Source organism: Macrobrachium nipponense, chromosome 7 (genome assembly GCF_015104395.2).
Source record: "Macrobrachium nipponense isolate FS-2020 chromosome 7, ASM1510439v2, whole genome shotgun sequence".
NCBI classification, from domain to species: Eukaryota; Metazoa; Arthropoda; class Malacostraca; order Decapoda; family Palaemonidae; genus Macrobrachium; species Macrobrachium nipponense.
In genome coordinates this window covers 1,393,631-1,412,113 of record NC_061109.1, presented here as the reverse complement: position 1 = coordinate 1,412,113, position 18,483 = coordinate 1,393,631, and the positions used below count along the sequence as shown (strand labels likewise).

General features: G+C 40.9%; 2 protein-coding genes across 2 annotated transcripts; both read right to left on the bottom strand.

The window, feature by feature from the left end:
• Window positions 1-3,949: 3,949 nt before the first annotated feature.
• LOC135217249 (zinc finger BED domain-containing protein 4-like) lies at window positions 3,950-5,688 on the bottom strand. The gene is made up of 2 exons (XM_064252978.1): window positions 4,483-5,688; window positions 3,950-4,212 (listed from the first exon to the last, which is right to left on the bottom strand). The coding sequence occupies exons 1-2, from the start codon at window positions 5,686-5,688 to the stop codon at window positions 3,979-3,981; spliced, it is 1,440 nt and encodes a 479-aa protein (XP_064109048.1). The 3' UTR covers window positions 3,950-3,978.
• A 3,886-nt stretch (window positions 5,689-9,574) lies between these two features.
• LOC135217248 (uncharacterized protein K02A2.6-like) lies at window positions 9,575-13,562 on the bottom strand. Its single transcript, XM_064252977.1, has 3 exons — window positions 13,253-13,562; window positions 11,796-13,034; window positions 9,575-11,691 (listed from the first exon to the last, which is right to left on the bottom strand). Exons 1-3 carry the CDS (start codon window positions 13,560-13,562, stop codon window positions 9,575-9,577), a joined length of 3,666 nt encoding a protein of 1,221 aa, XP_064109047.1.
• Window positions 13,563-18,483: the final 4,921 nt, after the last annotated feature.

Here is an 18,483-nt window from a genome sequence, read left to right as displayed (position 1 = left end):
AGGACAAACCAAGTTCTCCCCACAGAGTGGACTCTCCACGAACAAGTGTGTCAAAACCTGTGGTCCTTGTGGGGCAGACCACAGATAGATCTGTTCGCGACATTCCTATCCAGGAGGATAGAGAACTTCTGCTCCTCAGTGGAAGACTCGAGAGCGATAGCGGTGGATGCCATGCTGCTGAATTGGTCAGGCCTAGATGCTTACGCCTTTCCCCCTTTCAAGCTACAGGGAGTAGTAATGAAGAAATTTGTAGCATCAAAAGGGATAAGACTAACCCTAATCGCCCCGTTTTGGCCCTCTCAAGATTGGTTCACAGAGGTACAGGAATGGACAGTGGACTTCCCCAAATCACTTCCAAACAGAATAGATCTTCTCAAACAACCCCACTTCGAGAGGTACCATCAAAACCTCCCCGCTCTCGCTCTGACTGCCTTTCGACTATCAAAAGACTTGTCAGAGCGAGAGGCTTTTCAAGCAAAGCTTCGAAAGCAATCGCTAGAGCCCGAAGATCGTCAACTATTCGGGTCTATCAGTCGAAGTGGGATGTGTTCAGGAGGTGGTGTAGGAAGAATAAGCTGTCCTCCTCCGATACCTCTGTGACCAATGTGGCAGACTTTCTGATATTCCTTAGGGAGGAATCCCAGCTATCAGTTTCCACTATTAAAGGATACCGAAGCATGCTCTCTGCAGTTTTTAGGAACAGGGGGTTAAATTTGGCAGAAGACAAGGATCTTCACGACTTAATAAGATCGTTCGAGACCTCAAAATCTATATCTTCGGTTACTCCAAGCTGGAATCTGGAGGTGGTACTTAAATTCCTTTCATCAGAAAAGTTTGAGCCTCCCCACCTTGCCTCGTTCAGAGATTGGACGAGAAAATGTATTTTTCTCCTTTCTTTAGCAACAGCTAAAAGAACTAGTGAAATCCATGCCCTTGATTCTCGGGTGGGATTTAAGAAGGACGCAGCGATCTGTTCTTTCCAGACTCTATTTCTGGCCAAGAACGAGAATCCTTCAAAACCCTGGCCTAGGAGTTTTGAAGTGAAGAGTCTTTCAGACTTGGTGGGAGAGGAAGCGGAAAGAACTTTATGCCCTGTGAGAGCTCTTGAGTTCTATCTCAAGAAGAAGGAAGAACTAGGGGGATGTAAACAAAACCTGTGGTGTGCGGTTCGGGATCCAAAGAGACCCATGTCCAAAAACGCCTTAGCATTTTTTGTCAGGAGTGTAATCACTGAGGCTCTTGGCGAATGCACAGATGATTCTTTAAAAACTCTTCGGGTAAAAGCTCACGAGGTAAGAGCTGTGGCCACATCTTTAGCTTTCCATAAAAACATGGCTCTGAAAGACATTATAAATGCGACTTACTGGAGATGCAATTCAGTATTTGCATCCCACTACCTTAAAGATGTCAGTTACCTACAAGAAGTGCTTCTCTCTAGGTCCTTTCGTATCAGCGGATACAGTGCTGGGGCTTGGAACGCATACCGATCCTTAAAATTTATATATCTTGTCTTTAAATTGTACGTAAAACCCCCCTTTTGAGATGGGTTCTCGGTTTTCTACTGGCAGGGGTGCTTGATGTCGCACAGGCAGCCGTTGCCTTTGTCAGTAAGGAACTGCGAATGTATCTTATAGGTTGGGTTGTACAAAATAGTTTTGTCTTATATGTGTACGTAAACCTCCCTTTTGAGACTGGTTTGGGGTTTTCTACTGGCAATGGTGCTTGATGTCGCACAGGTGGCCGTTGCTTGGGTCAGTAAGGAACTGCGAATGTGTCTTACAAGCTGGGTTGTACAAAATTTTTATTTTATATATCCTTTTGTACATTTACGTGATTTGTATGTGTGTAATTTGAGTTATTGGTTGTTTGCAAGGGGTTCGGGGATAACTCCTTGCAATCTTAGAACTAACACAGGTGTTAGGTTAAGGTGATCGGGATCGGTATTGTGCTCCTTGAGTAAGGTTCTTGTCAAGTAAGTGGATCAGCACCCTTTGACATAGTCCTTCCAGGATCTGCCAAGTAAGCGGATAAGACCCCTTTGGCAGACCTACAAGAACTCTTAGCCATAGATCAATATCTCGCTGAGGCTCTTGAGACTAAGCAGACTCCTGGACAGTAACCATGAAGTCTTCAGTCTAACCAGGTAGCAACCAAGGTTTTAATTATTTATTACCTACAACGTATGTTGTGATTTCTGTTTAAATCAGTTATTAGCTGTCTTTTACCCTCCTCCAATGGTGTGAATCAGCTAAGTATATATCTGACAGGTAAGTTGAAGCGGAAAGAACTTTATGCCCTGTGAGAGCTCTTAAGTTCTATCTCAAGAAGAAGGAAGAACTAGGGGGATGTAAACAAAACTAGGGCTGGGCAAAAATCGCAAATTTTGGACTCGACAAAATCGACTCTTGGAGAGGGTGGACTCGCAAAAATCGATTCTGAAGTAGACTCCCCTCCCAACGTCATTCTGTAGTATGTAGTGGCGAGAGGTTCGACGCCATCGAAGGAGTTGACTCCCTGGGTGCAGCTGCACCTAAGAAAAACAAACAAGGGACTCGGGGGGTGGGGGGAGGTCTTGGAGGAAAGAAATATTCTCCGAGTCACTCAGGCGCTTCCTAAGCCGCTTAAGAGAGACATAGGCCCGCATTCCAGGATAATTACATGCAGGTGTTCACTGTCCAACCAAACAAGACTATAAAGTCAATCCAAAATCGAGTGGTAGGGAGGAGTTTAAACAGATTAACATATCGTCGCCTATTTTCATATGGGAGAACATTGCTTTAGGCTGTGTCTGCTTTATCTGGGCCATCTTATCCTCTTAATCTATGACCTTGCCCTATGGCTTTTAGTTTTGGCAGTTTGTCTCGAATCATATAGCCTATTCCTTGGTTTTTTTTGTTCATTATAAATGCTATACTTATTTCCTTCTTTAGTGTTTGTCTTATTAACATATGATCAATTATTCTACTATATGTTTCAAAGATTGATTGTAAGTTTAATTTCAATTACAATTGTTTACACTCATTTTTATTCACCTCAGAAATTTTCTTTATTAATCTATTTCATTTGACACTCCTTATTATGTTTTTGTTTACTCTCTCTTTTATATATCCTCCTTCATTTTATTCTCCTTTCTCTTTTATACATCTTCCTCTCTTTTTAAGCTTTCACTTTTACTTTATACATCTGTTTATTTTAAAGGTCCGCCGTTTCTTTTTCCTTGCTGGAAATATTTGAATATCACATTACAGTAATGACAAACATTTCCAATATGATATGACAATACATAATAAATATTTTTCAGTATCACATTTGGTACATAAATCGACCAGTTAACCAATATCACATGTAGTAATGGTGAAAGCTCAGTAACACATATTACAGTAATATATATTTTCAATATCACGTTACCTACACCAACCAATAAAGCAATATATATCATATGTATTAGTAATGATGAGGGATCAGTATCACATATTACAGTTACAGTAATGATAAACATTTTCAATATCACATGGTTCCGACCGTGGTTCCTACATCAATCAATAAAGCAGTATCACATATATTAGAGATGGATCAAACTAGCAGTATGCCATATTAGTAATGGTAATAATTAAAATAAAGCTTCAGATAGGGTTTATTTACATGTTTTTATATTACAGTAATATATATTTTCAATATCACAAGTTACCTACACTAACCAATAAAGCAATATATAGCACATGTATGAGTAATGATGAGGGATCAGTATCACATATTATAGTTACAGTAATGATGAGTCAGTATCACTATTATAGTTACAGTAATGATGAGGGATCAGTATCACATATTATAGTTCCAGTAATGATAAACATTTCCAATATCACATGGTTCCTACATCAATCAATAAAGCAGTATCACATATATTAGAGATGGATCAAACTAGCAGTATGACATATTAGTAACGGTAATAATTAAAATAAAGCTTCAGATAGGGTTTATTTACATGTTTTTATTCAAAAACAATATCATGTTGATATTTTTATCACTCAAAGCACTACGTCTGTGTGAAATTAGTTCCCCTGCTTTCGAAAAAAGTCTTTCAGAAGGTACAGAAGTAGCTGGAATGCATAGAAACTTTTTAGCTAAGGCATGCAGCTTTGGAAAAAGTACACTATGCATTTTCACCATTTCAATGGGTCCTCGTCCCGGGGAATTATTGGTTCCTCGAGGTACCTCCTCAATTCAATGTGAGGCCCTATGCTTGTCAATCGTTGTGACTTCATAATTGTTTCCACTTTAGCATCAAAGCATTGCCAGAGTGATCCCCGTTTAACCTGCACTTCATTTATGTGGCTCTCTCTCTCTGACGACTGGGATACATGAGGTACTGGCACAGACTCGTTTATCTCCTCTTGAGAATATTCACTGCGCATTAAATTCATAATTCTCTCTTCAGTCACCTTCACATTTCCCATGTCAACAAAAGACACTTTTAAACCTCACGTCTAGCAACGTTGCTGCTCCCAGCTGGAACACCTTTTCCACTGTTGCAAATCTTTTTTGCAACTGTTTTTGCAGTTCAGTGCCAAAACCTGTTCTCATGTGAGCATTTGAGTTTATGCACTGCTGAAGTGCCCTCGTAATTGGAATAACCTTTGACAAGGATGTGAAATTTTCTGTGGACATTTCTCTCGTTGCCTCTTCAAACGGTCCCAGTAGCAACACTGCACCTTTTACAACTTCCAGTTCCTCACTACTAAGGCACATGTTGCTTTTCCCTAACAAACACAAAGTGGTGGTAATGGCTTCATGCTGTTCGAGAAATCTTTCCATCATATAAAACGTCGAGTTCCACCTGGTGTCAACATCCATTATTAACTTTTTCCTTTCCACTCCATTTTGGTTTTGAATTTCACTTAGTTTGTCTGTTGCCTTCACGCTGTGGTGAAAAAAAGACACTATGCGCTTAATTTTTTCTTGTGACAGCTTTATTTCATTTGTGTTTTTTATTGAATCTTGCACAACAAGATTCAGTGTATGCGCAAAACATGGCTGTTGTTTTATTTGCATGTATTTTGTTACTGCTGCCACAATATTTGCTGCATTATCAGTAATAATGCAGCATACTTTATCAAGAATTTCCCATAGAGTGCAAATGCGTTTTAGTTCATCAGCAATATTTTCTGCTGTGTGATCCACTTTCAAACGAGCCGTTTCTAATACAGCTGATTTTAAATTCCACTCTGAGTTAATGTAATGAGCAGTCACGGTGATAAAGCCCCTAGTTTGCCTTGAAGTCCATAGATCTGTTGTGAGCGATACATGTGGTGTTTCTCTTAGCTCGCCCTGAACTTGTTTCACAGCTTCATCATACATTGCAGGCAAATATTTTCTAGTCATATCCCTCCGGCTAGGCATAACACACCAAGGATCTAGACCATAAACAAAATTTTTGAATCCTTTGTCTTCGACAATGGATATTGGCTGCAAGTCAGTTGCAATCATTTTAATGAGCAGTTTATCAAGTTGTTGCTTTTTCAAACCTCCTTCCTTATAGCCATCTTTTTTAGCAAATACATCAGGCAGAGTTTGCTGGGCAAAGTGGCTTGATGTGGCTTGCGATTGAGACAATGTTGCAGGTGAAACAGGTGAATTATTTTCTTTCTGTTCTGCATATTGTAAAGGGTGCTTCGACTGAATATGCTTCATCATAGAACTTGTAGTTCTATTGTAAGCTAACGTTTGCTTACATATCAAACACTTAACGGTGGTGGGGGAATCCTGTTCCATGAAGTCCCACACAGGACTCTTTCTTGCACGTTTTGCGGCTGGCTGCATGATTAGAATCAAAGTCCACGGACGAAATCTGAGAAGAAAAAAAATCTGTCTGTATTTTCACTTAGTAATTCTGCTTAGAAGCATAAAGAAATGTTTCTTCTAAGTTGAAAGTGAATTCGAAATTAAAAGGAATTCGTGGCTTATTTGAAAAAAAAAATGTATGTCACGTGTATTTGTGACTATTTCTCATAATTACTACTATTTACTGTCATAAATACCACTGCTACTATTTATAACACGTATGTATGTACACGTTTTATAACTGTCCTCTAAATGCAACGTTAGAAATGCTTTATATACAATGCACTGAACTGTACACTTACATTAAAATGAGGCGATTCAGGCGATTCCGACACCGACGATGAGATCTTCCTATAACCACTGACTGTCATTGACTGATGATCGATCCCTGACCCTGAGCGGTCAGCGAGCTGACCCCAGGTCGGTGATCTTGATGAATGAGTCATGATCACGTGCGCCGAACGGCTGGCGGATAGGGAGCAGAGTGGAGTCGATTTTCTGTGGATGTGAGTCGACTCCGGGATCGCTAAGGTAGACTCGCCAAGATCGATTCCGGAGTCGATTTCTGCCCACCACTAGTGTCTGTGTCATCAGGTGTGTTGCAGGCAGTATTGATTTCCCTCCACCTTGCTGGGGAAATTTCATTTATTTTTCCCGTGTTGTTTGGGGAAGGTTGTGGGATTTTGTCCTTTCTGCGAAGTTTCTGGCTATATTGTCAGCTTCTTGTGGGTTGGGGTGGATGCTTTGCGGTGTTCTTCCTTTCCCTGCAATTTTTGCAAGGAATCTCCAGATCTGGGTTACTGGAGTTTGTCTGCTGATGTTTGCACACCAATCATACCATGCCTGTTGTTTGATTTCTTTTGTCTCTTCAGTTGCGTGGGCTATTACCTCTCTGAGAAGTCTGTGCATCTCGTCAGATGGTTCCCGTCTGAAGAGTTTCCGGACTCTGTTGACTCTGGCATTGAGTTCTTTGACTCTTTCACAGTAGTACCATGCATCTTTATGATCGATCTTGGATTTTTTGATCTTTGGCATGGACATGTTTGCTGCCTCTCTGAGTTTACTGATGAACTCTTCATATCTATGTCATTTGCTGGGTTTTCAAGGTAGTCCCTTGCCCATCTCGTCATTGTGGCTTCGAATGTAGCCCAGTTTGCAAACTTGGGGTTCCATCTCTCTGGTGGTGGTGGTATGGGGGGCAGCTTTTTGAGCTGTAGGCCAATGTCAATGGCTATGTGGTCACTTGTGAGTCTCATGCAGCTTCCATGTTGCTTGCTTCTCAAGTGCTGTGTTTGTGAAGGTAAGATCTAGTCTTCCTCCTTTTAGATGAGTTGGCTGTCCACTGTTTAGTAGGCACACCTCTGGGGATTCACATGAAAACTGGTATAGATGTCTCCCAGTTGTGTTTGTTTGTTGTGTTGAGTTTAGACTCGGGTGATGTGTGTTGAAGTCTCTCCCAATTACTGTGTTTTCTTGTGTCGCTACACTGAAGAGTGTTTCCCCTTCAAATGTGCTGTCCCGAGCCCTGTATATATTGTGTACCGTGTGAGTTTTACACTGAGTGATTCTACATCATCTCCGCAAGGGATGTTGTCTACTTTCTTTGACGGGATTGTGTGTTTGACCAGGGTGATTAGCCTTCTTCTAATGTCTGTGTATGGTGTTTGCGTATTTATTGTTTGCACTTAGTATGTTCCACTGGAGGATTTTTATTGTGTCTGTATCTCTGCAATCATTTGTTCTGATTGTGTTGTTGTTGTTTCCTAACTCGTCATTTGCAGTTGATGTGCCTTGACTACCAACACTGTGGTTGGCCCTGGCACTGGGGATGTACCTGGTACTGTCACTTGGGATGAAACTGACACCAAGTTGTTATTTATTTGTGTAGGCATGGTGATGCAAAAAGTCCTCTGGACGTTCTTATGCACTTTTCAACCACTTCTTTGGCTATTTCCACTTGAGAAGTTTGATCCTGTTAATTCTGCAAACTTGAATAGCATTTGCACCAGTAGATTTGTGAGGTCTTGGGTCTGTGCAATGTATTTGTCGTGTTTTAGCTCTGGGCAAACTTCAAACCTGTTGATTTGTTGGGTAGGAGGAGGAGGGGAGACGGGGTTATATGGCTTTGGGGAGTCAGGAACAGTGGAGCTTGTTTTGGGATTTGGAGTGAGGAGGATAGGGCAGGTTTCGGGAACAGGAGAGGTTAAAGTGTATGTGTTTGTTGGCGTGGCCGGTTCTGAGAAACTTATTTTTCTTCTTGGATTGGTTATTTGTTTCTTTGGAGTGTGTTGGTCTGGGTGTGGTTTGCCGTGTATTTTCATTTCTTTCTTCTGAGGCTGAGGGTGTGACTGTGTGTTTTTGGGAGCCTGTTGAGGCCCCCTAACTGCAGTAGCATAGGACCTTGATCCCTGCTGGGTAGTAGGAGCTGCAGTTGTCTGTTGGGGTCTGGTGTTTTGTGAGTGTGTGTGTTCAGGGAGGCTCCTAGGTGCAATTCCTTTTAGTGCGTCAATTTTTTGTAGCCTTATCGGGCATTTTCTGTTCCACGCATGGTGGTTTCCCTTGCATGCGGCGCATCTGGCATTTGTTTCTTGTCCAGCTTTGAACTTATCTGTGCAGAGTTTTGTGGGATGTCTCCCACTACATAAACCACAGATGGCTTTGACGGTGCAGTCACTGCTATGGTGTCTGTACCTCTGGTGTGAAGTCCATGGTGGGGAAGGAGCCCCACATGCCAAGATTCAGTGATTTTGGCCGAGTTCCTTTCCACTCAACTAAGACTTTGTGGGTTGGGTGGGGGTTGGGTCCCTTTGTATGACATCTTTCTGCCTTGACCACTCTAGGGTTTTCCAGAATAGCCCCTGGTGTCAAATTGCAGAGGAAAGTGGCATAAAATAAATTTGCAGGGTTTGTCATCAGGATTAAGGTATTTGAAGTAGGCAGGGTTATTTTTCATGAATTCATTTGTTGTGTTATTTGTGGGAACAACAAACAGTTCACCTCTGGTGGTGGGTCTTACCTTGAAAACCTTACCTTTTTTTCAAGATCCTTAACGAATTCGTACGGGCTGCTTCCAGTTGGAGGAGTTATCAGGTATTTTCCGTGTGAGGGTGCTGAAGTTGCTGCTGGTGGTCCTTGCTGCTTCTGTTTGCCTCTGGTGACAACCTGGAAACCCTCATCTGTATCCATGGTAGGGGGGTTTTGTTTTGTCGTCATTATTTTGGGTCTGCTTTAGTTATATGACCCATACGACAATTCTTCACTTCACTCTTACCTGTAGGTAGAGGGAAAGATGGTGTTTTAGTATTGGATGTAATATTCCATTTCTCGTCGCCGAGGTTCCGGGATGAAGGGCGATAATAAAGCAATATCTTCTTGCTTGAGTTTATTGGCTAAACTACATTGAAGAAGGCGGGTAGTTGAATATACAAAATACAATAAGCGTATATAATAGAATCATAACAAACATATGAGCATCGACGCTCTATACACAATAAGGAATCATACCCTGCATACATGAGGTAGAATTTATAAGATCGAAGCCTCTGTGTCGGACTCGATACTAACACAATAATAATTGGTTATACTTATAACATTTACGCATTATGCAACACAGTGCAATAGCTCTGAACTGAACGTGTCTGCGGAGCTAAGATTTCCCGCGCTCGTTACATAACGTCTTGCATACATAAGTCTTCTCCCCCTTTACCTGTGACTAAGAAACAACTGTTCCTCACATTTACAAATCTAATCTTTCAGGTGGTTTTCCTCTACTCATTCTGTTAGGGAGTACTGTAGGTGTGTTCTGAGCTGTTGCATGATTTTGAACATCTTGGTGAGCAGTTTGCACATCTGAGTTATTTAAGTCTGAGGTATTCGAAACTTTTACTTCTGTATGATTTGTACCAAATGACTGCAACTGATCAACATGACGTTTTACAATCTTTCCACCGACATTAACATCATAATGTAAATTACCTATCTTCCTGACAATTTCTCCTTGTACCCATTTTTCTGGTGTATTGTATGACCTTACCATGACATAACCTGAAGGAGCAAAATGTCTTACATTGGGAAGTTTTTTTACTTGATCATAACCTTTCTGTTCTAACTGACTCTGCAAGCTTGGATACATTAGATCTAACTTATTCCTGATCCTCCTCCCCATCAACAAATAAGATGGTGTTATACCCGTAGTATTATGCACGGTTGTTCTATAGGATAATAGGAACTTTGCAATGTGAGATGCTACATTACCAGAGTTTGCTTGTCTACACTTCATATTATGTTTGAAAGTTTGAACAAATCTTTCTGCTTCACCATTCGTGGATGGATGATTCAGAAAATCCATAAACTCCTGTGAAGTAAACTGTGGGCCATTGTCTGTCACTATTCTTTCTGGCAAACCATGCGTTGAAAAGATTTGCATGAGTGATCTTATAGTTGCTACCGATGAAGTTGTTTGCATTGGTATAACTTCTGGCCACTTACTATATGCATCTACTAATATCAGATATGAGTATCCCAAAAATGGACCTGCAAAATCTATATGTACACGTTGCCACGGGTATCTGGGTAATTCCCATGGGTGCATTCGTGTTGGTATTGGATTGTTTTGTTGTAATGCACAATTCATACACTTCTTAACCAAATTTTCAATGTCCCTATCAACACCTGTCCACCAAACATAAGTTCTAGCAATTGACTTTGATCTGACAATACCTTGGTGGTCTGCATGAATTTCTGATAGAACTCTATTTCTTAATGCATTTGGAATCACTACTCTTGATCCTCTCAAAATACATTCTTGTGTTACACTCAATTCATTCCAAATTTCTTTGTATGGTTTACAATTGGCATCTTCTGCACAAATATCTCTGCCGGTTATTAGACTCTGCACTACTTTTGAAAGTACGGGGTCTTTCTTTGTACCTTGTGCTATTTCCTTAGCTGTAATAGGTGAATTATATGCAGAAATCAAAAGAATACTTTCCTCATATTGCTCTGGTGCTTTGTCTACAGGCAATCTCGACAAAGCGTCTGCATTACCCATCTTAGATGTTGGTCTATATTCTATGTTGTAATCATATGCCGCTAATATGATTGCCCTACGTTGTAGTCTTGCAGCTACTAACGTCGGTAAACTTGCCTTTGGACCTAAAATCATCAATAAAGGTTTGTGGTCTGTAACTAATGTGAACCTTTTCCTGCCATACAGATACATATGGAACTTTTTCACTCCATACACTAGTGCTAATGCTTCCTTTTCTATTTGTGAGTAATTTCTCTCTGCTTTGTTCAATACTCTAGAGGCAAAAGCTATTGGTTTTTCTGTACCATCTGGCATTACATGTGCTAGTACTGCACCTAATCCTATGTTTGAGGCGTCACAAACCAACTTTACTGGCAAATCCATTTGATAATGTACTAAGAATGTGGGTGATGTCACTTCTGCTTTGATTCTTTCAAAAGCATTTTGACATTCCTTTGTCCAATTCCATTTTACATCTTTGTTCAGCAAATTGTACAATGGGTGTGCAATTGTCGCTAAGTTTTGAATGAAACTACCATAGAATGTTACTAAACCTAAAAATGATTGCAATTCCTTGACATTTTCTGGTAACTTTGCTGACTGCACTGCATTTACCTTATCTTGAGTCTTATGAATACCTTTACCATTTACAATAAAGCCTAAATACTCTACCGAGTCAACTTCTAAAATACATTTACTCTGGTTGACCTTGATATTGTGTTCCTTTAGTTTCTTTAGAACTGCACGTAACCTTTCTCTATGCTCTTTTTTGTTTTTGCCAGTGACTAATATGTCATCAATGAAAATGAATACTCCTGACATACCTGCAAATATTTTGTTCCTTTTTGCTGCCATATTGCTGGACTGCTAGCAACACCATAGGGAAGTCTTTTGGGACGATACAGCCCTAAATGTGTGTTTACAGTACATAGCTTTTGGGAATTTTCATCCATGGATAGTTGTTGAAATGCTTGTCTAAGATCTATCTTAGAAAATACTGAGCATCCTGACAAAGTTGCGAACATATCTTTAGGATTTGGCAATGGATGTTGTGCTACTTGCAATTGTGGATTTAATGTCACCTTGTAATCTCCACATAACCTAACTTGACCATTGTCCTTAACAATTGGAACTAAAGGTGTAGACCAATCTGAATAATCTACCTTTTCCCATGAACCTTCACTTTCTAACCTTCTAATTTCAGTTTCCACAGCTGTTTTCAATGCATATGGAACTGGTCTTGGAGCAGAAAATCTAGGAGTAGCATTCTCCTTTAAAACTAAGACTGCTTGTGCATTCTTTACTGTTCCTACTCTGTCTTCAAATACTTCTTTGTAATCTGATAGGAGATTAGTTAATGAAATTTCTTCTGCTGGTTCTTGTTTTGTATCTGTAACCCTTAGAACACTAGGCCAATCTAATTTTATGCATCTTAACCAATCTAAACCTAATAATGTCTGTCCTTGCCCCTTGACTATTGTCAATGGTAACTTACCTATCTCTTGATCTTTGTACTGAACTTTCACTTGTGATGAACCAACTACCTCTATGTTTGTACCATTATAAATTTTGAGCACTTTGTCTGAAGGTCTTATCACTAGGTTAGGTACCGTTTGTGCTATTCTTTCAGAAATTATTGTCACATCTGCAGCTGTGTCTATTTGCATGGGTGTGAGTTTCCCATTTATTTCTATCTGAGCCATAAGACGTTCTTGTGCATCTTTGTTCACAGAATTAATGTGAAATGCAAATTGTTCTACTTCTGTGGTCTTATGTACACTTTCTTCATTTGAGCTAAAGCCGTCATTTGAATCTACGGTTCTATTGATCTGTTTTGTGGTCTTTTGCTTAGCAAATTTACACTGACTTGTTAAATGACCACGCTTCCTGCAGTTATTGCACGTCTGACCTGACGCTGGGCACTTATCCCAATCATTGCTATAATGATCTTGTTTACCACATCTAAAGCACGATTTCTTTTGAGGTTTTTGTGTCCCTATGTGACTTTGACTTTTCTGTGAGTATGCATTAGGTTTACCCTTGTTATACTTGGATATACCTGGGCTAGGCTTACTCGTTCCATTTGTTTGCCCTTTCTTTGCATGTTGGTAACAACTTTTATAGGCTACATGATTTACCTGACTACTGCTGTTATTATGAGTCTTACCTACAATGACATTGGACTGGTAGTTAGCAGTTTCTATTGCTCTTGCTATTTCCAGAACTTTTTGCAAATTTAACTTCTTTTCTTGCAGTAACTTCTTTCTAAGCTCTTGCAAGTTACTCCTTACTATAATTTGCGCTATTAACCTGTCTTCTAGATCTCCAAATTCACAAGTTGAAGCTAATTTCTTTAACTTTGTTACAAAAGAATCTACGTCTCACCTGATTCCTGTGATGCTTCTATGAACTGATAACGTTCAAAGTATTTATTTGCTTGAGGAGCAAAATAATTTGTAAGCCCTTCAATTGCGTCCTGCAATGAATCACCTGTTAGATTCAAAGTATTGAATACTTCCTGAACTTCTAAACCTGCAGTATGAAGTAACAAAGCCTTCTGCTGCTTTTCGTTTATTTTCCCTAGTGCTTCTAAATAAATTTGGAAGCTGCCTATCCACTTTTTCCATCTTGTACCCACTGATTTAGGATCATCACCGATGCTAAAGCTGTCTAACCTTTGGACATCTATCGGCATTTTTGCTGTGATACTAAGAAGTTTAGGCTAGGCTAGGAATTTGGAAGTTCTTTTTTTTTTATCTACCTTGTAGGCTACTCTTGCATAGACATACCTGTTGCACTTTTACTCTCTAAACCAACCCTTTTTTTGTGTTAACGCTCCTGACTTGGCACAGCGTTGCTTGGTTTGAGTGTGATGAAGGCATCTAGGTAATTGAGATTCTTCGTTTTCGAGTAGACTTCGTCCGATTGGGGTCGTCGTCTTCCGCTTCTTGGCTAGGAGATTAGGCATAGGCTATAGGCTCCATTTGGCTGCTACGAGTTCGTCACCTGCGTCGCCAATGTTTTGTCGTCATTATTTTGGGTCTGCTTTAGTTATATGACCCATACGACAATTCTTCACTTCACTCTTACCTGTAGGTAGAGGGAAAGATGGTGTTTTAGTATTGGATGTAATATCCCATTTCTCGTCGCCAATGTTTTGTCGTCATTATTTTGGGTCTGCTTTAGTTATATGACCCATACGACAATTCTTCACTTCACTCTTACCTGTAGGTAGAGGGAAAGATGGTGTTTTAGTATTGGATGTAATATCCCATTTCTCGTCGCCAATGTTTTGTCGTCATTATTTTGGGTCTGCTTTAGTTATATGACCCATACGACAATTCTTCACTTCACTCTTACCTGTAGGTAGAGGGAAAGATGGTGTTTTAGTATTGGATGTAATATTCCATTTCTTGTCGCCGAGGTTCCGGGATGAAGGGCGATAATAAAGCAATATCTTCTTGGTTGAGTTTATTGGCTAAACTACATTGAAGAAGGCGGGTAGTTGAATATACAAAATACAATAAGCGTATATAATAGAATCATAACAAACATATGAGCATCGACGCTCTATACACAATAAGGAATCATACCCTGCATACATGAGGTAGAATTTATAAGATCGAAGCCTCTGTGTCGGACTCGATACTAACACAATAATAATTGGTTATACTTATAACATTTACGCATTATGCAACACAGTGCAATAGCTCTGAACTGAACGTGTCTGCGGAGCTAAGATTTCCCGCGCTCGTTACATAACGTCTTGCATACATAACAGGTTTACAGTGTCTTCTGGAGTGGCTGTGGTGGTTTCTTCTTCAGAGGAGGTGGAGGAGTCCAATCTTGGTCTAACCGCTTCAGGTGCATCTGAAAAGGAGGAGGAAGAAGACGTCCTTTTCCGGTTCTCAGGTGCCTCTGCAGTGGTGGGTGTGGGCTGGGTTACAGGATCCATGGCTGCATTCATCTATCATCGAGGAGAGAGAGAGAGAGAATGTATGTGTGTGTGTGTATATTATGTTTTTTACTTTTGCCTGGTTTAATGAGAGACACCAGCCTATCGTCCCTTTGCTACTTGCAATAAAGGATTGCGACAGTAGGAAGTTTTTGTCCCTTTGTCCCTGCTTCAATCGGAGTTTTCAGACCCCAACAGCTACCGAATTTTAGGCAGGAGAAACTGTTAGTTAAGTAAAGTTATTTGTGAGAAAAAAGAGATGTCATATGAATTTTCTTATATGTGAAAGAGCTCTCTCAGATTTAGAATTCATGGTGTCGTCGTCGTCAATCGCCGAAAGTTCCGCCAAAAATCACTGGAAAAATCGCCGCTATCGTCGACTGGGATGACGCTGCCGCTCGCATTAGCCAGAGAAGGTCTCGGAAGAGATGTTACTGCTACGAAAGCCGAGAAGCAACTGACTAGTATCGGTATAGGTATCGGTATCGGTAGGGGAGGATAGGTTAGGGGAGGGTTGGGTCCCTCGGAAGGAAGATAAGGTTTTGGAAGGGTTATGAGGTGGGTGAAAGGAAGATTTTAGGATTAGGATCACAGAATGGGACAGACCCATCAGTCTTATAGTGTTCAAGTAGTGCTTGTTGTATCGCTGTATCGTTACTAAAATGTGTCTATGAGATTCGTGAGGTATGCGGCAAAGAGGGCTGTTTTATGTCTGGTGGTTGCTTCAGGTAAGGCTCCATATTTGGATCATCTCCCCTCACTCCGCCCCTTTGTGGGGAGAGGGAGCGGGAACTCGGGCCACGGTGCTGTAAATTAGTGCTAATTGTTAGTGGTGTTAGTTAGTACTTCGGGCTCTCTTCCCGAAGGTGATCAGGAGATCTGGTTAGTTTTCAGTTTGTAAGTTTTTTCATTTGTGCTTCGAGTCTAAAACTATATTGTGACAGAAGAGACAGGCGCCTGGAACGAGTGCTGTATTTACATTAGTGCTGGTTTTTTTTGTGATTTTTGTTTTTTACTTTTATAGTGATCCAGGCATGGATAGAGAGAATCTTAGTTCTAATAGCAATCTTAATTCTATTTTAATCAACAGTATTACTTATGTCAAAGAGACATGTTAATGCATCATATTTTGCACACATGTATACCTAAACTATCACACTTAAGCCTAGTTTTAGTTCAGGGACTTAGTCTATGTAGATGATGTTGGGGGAAGGTTGGATATAACAGAATACGTTATATATGTGAGTGAAATGTGAAAACTTTTATTAATAGTGATATTAAAATGGTGATAATAGTTATAATAATAATGGTGATAATACTAATGATGATAATTTTGTTGATAATTATGATAGCAATATTATGATAAATGTTATACTAAAACTGTAACACTGGTACTTCCAATGACTTCCTTTCCCATTATTTATTTTAGCGGGGGAGGGTTGGCTATACCACAGAATTGAATCTCTGGTATTTCCAATGACCTCCTTTCCCTTATGTTTTTTTTCTTGTATTTTCATTTGAGGGGGAGGGTTGGCTATAACACAGTTTTAAACCTCTGGTATTTCCAACTGGCTCCTTTCCCTGTTTGTTAGTGTTAGTATGTTAGTAGCTACTTAAGATTATTGTTACTGCAGGCTGTCTACTTGTTTGTTACATGGGGACCTATCATTCGTTTATTCACACATTTGTTCTTTTTCTTTATAAACCTCATTCATCTCCTTTCATGCGTACTAATAATTACAAGCGCGAACGGAAGTGTCAAATCCGGGAAGAGGCGGCCAGCCGCCGACTGTCAGCCATCAGCAGTAGGCAGTCAACTGTCAGCCGCCAGCCGTCAGCTGCTGTCATCCTCTCTCGCTCACAGAGCGGTGTATAGTCAGTACTGCCTCCCCAACCACCCTCCCTCCCGACCACCCCTCACTTCGAGCGGAGGGGAGCAAGGGAGAGTCCCCCGCCACCCCCCCACCCTGGGAGAGCTTTGTGTGTGGATCGTGAGAGTTGTTGTTATGGGGAGGGAGGGCAATGTAATAGGGTGAATGCCCTCTTGGCACCCAGCCAGCCGCTCCTCGGTCCCTCCCACCCTCCCCCGCTCTCCCCCATTGGGGGCGGTGGGAGGCGCCTCGCAGCTGCTGCGGTGTAGAGGCCGTCTTTTTGTTTGTTTCCATTACATATGAACTTATATTATATTTAGTAATTTAGTTAAATAAATGGTAATTTTAACGTTTTATTTAAAGTTCTTGCTACTTTTCCAGTTCATTACTGGAGATAATGAGTTGTTTATTATTCTACGGTTTACTTATTTATTTATTGAAGGTAAATCGTCTAGGCCGTCCTGTCATGTGAGTGGGCGAGCCCGCACACGCGTGTGTGTGGTTTGACGCACACACACCCGCACACAGTCAAGTCCACTCACACTTTAGATTGAGTTACCAGTCGATAGTTGGGCGCAGTATGTTATTTATTTGTAATTCAGTCTTCGTCTTCTTCTTCGTCTTCGCTGTCAACGTCTATGAAGATGGGGTCTGGAAGTCCTTCCTGCATATATCTGGAGAGTCTCCTCCACCAGAGATGTGTCCTATAGTCTTCGTCGTCTAGTGAAATGAGACTTTCTGTCGCTAATTCATTGTCTTAGTCGGAGAGCCTTTGCCAAACATTGTCTGCCAAGCAGTAGAAGCGGTAGTTTATTGCCTCTATGCGATATCTTTCGTGCAACCTTTCCGCTCCTCTGCCTCCCAGACCTCGGTTATCGCCGCCATCTATCCAACACAAGATCCCGTTTTGGAATTGCTGTAATTTACGTCTGTCAGTCACTGACTAGGCTTGTCGGTATGATGGGGTATTCTAATGCAGGTCTGATGAGTGCCTTATATAAATGTGATTTTGTCTTGGGTCGCAGTTGTCCAAACCGTGCCAATTTGGCCTTAGCAGCTCTGGCACTCCTGATCCTCTGTCGGATGTGAGAGAACATCCCTCAGCGGGTCAGGGTGAGTCCGAGCACCTTGGCTTTATTGACGAAAGGTATTCGTCTGCCGTCTACAATGACGTCTGCCGGTCTTGTCGATGATATGGAAAGCATTGTGAATTTTTGCCGATTAGTTTTAATTTTCCCAAAGTCTCTTGTATTCATTGAGCTCGCTAATATGCCGGCTTGTTTGTAAGGCTAGATGTCTTTTATTCCTGTCATCTGTCGTAATGACTTGTGTCATGTCATCCGCAAAGATGAGGTTGGTACACCCCCCTCCACCCTGCGGCATGTCATGCGTATAAAAAATTTACAGAGTCGGCGAGAGAATGGATCCTTGAGGGACACCGCTCCTCAAAGGAAAGTAGTCCGAAATTTGTCCTTCGAAAATTATATAATTAAATCTGTCATCTAGAAAATTACTTAGAATTTTTGTCATTATGTCGGGTAGGTCAGAGTTAAGCAGTTTGAACTTCAGTCCGTCATGCCAGACCTTATCGAAGGCCTTCGAGACATCACGACACACAATGTTCGCTCTGCCTCGCCAACTCTCAGTGCTAGCATTTCATGTAATGTCGCTATGGCTGTCTGGGTCCCTCGTTCACGTCTGAATCCAAATTGATACTTAGGCAAAATGTCATTGTCTTCTAAAAATGAGTTCAGTCTGTCCTTTAACAACATCTCTAGAATCTTCCCAGG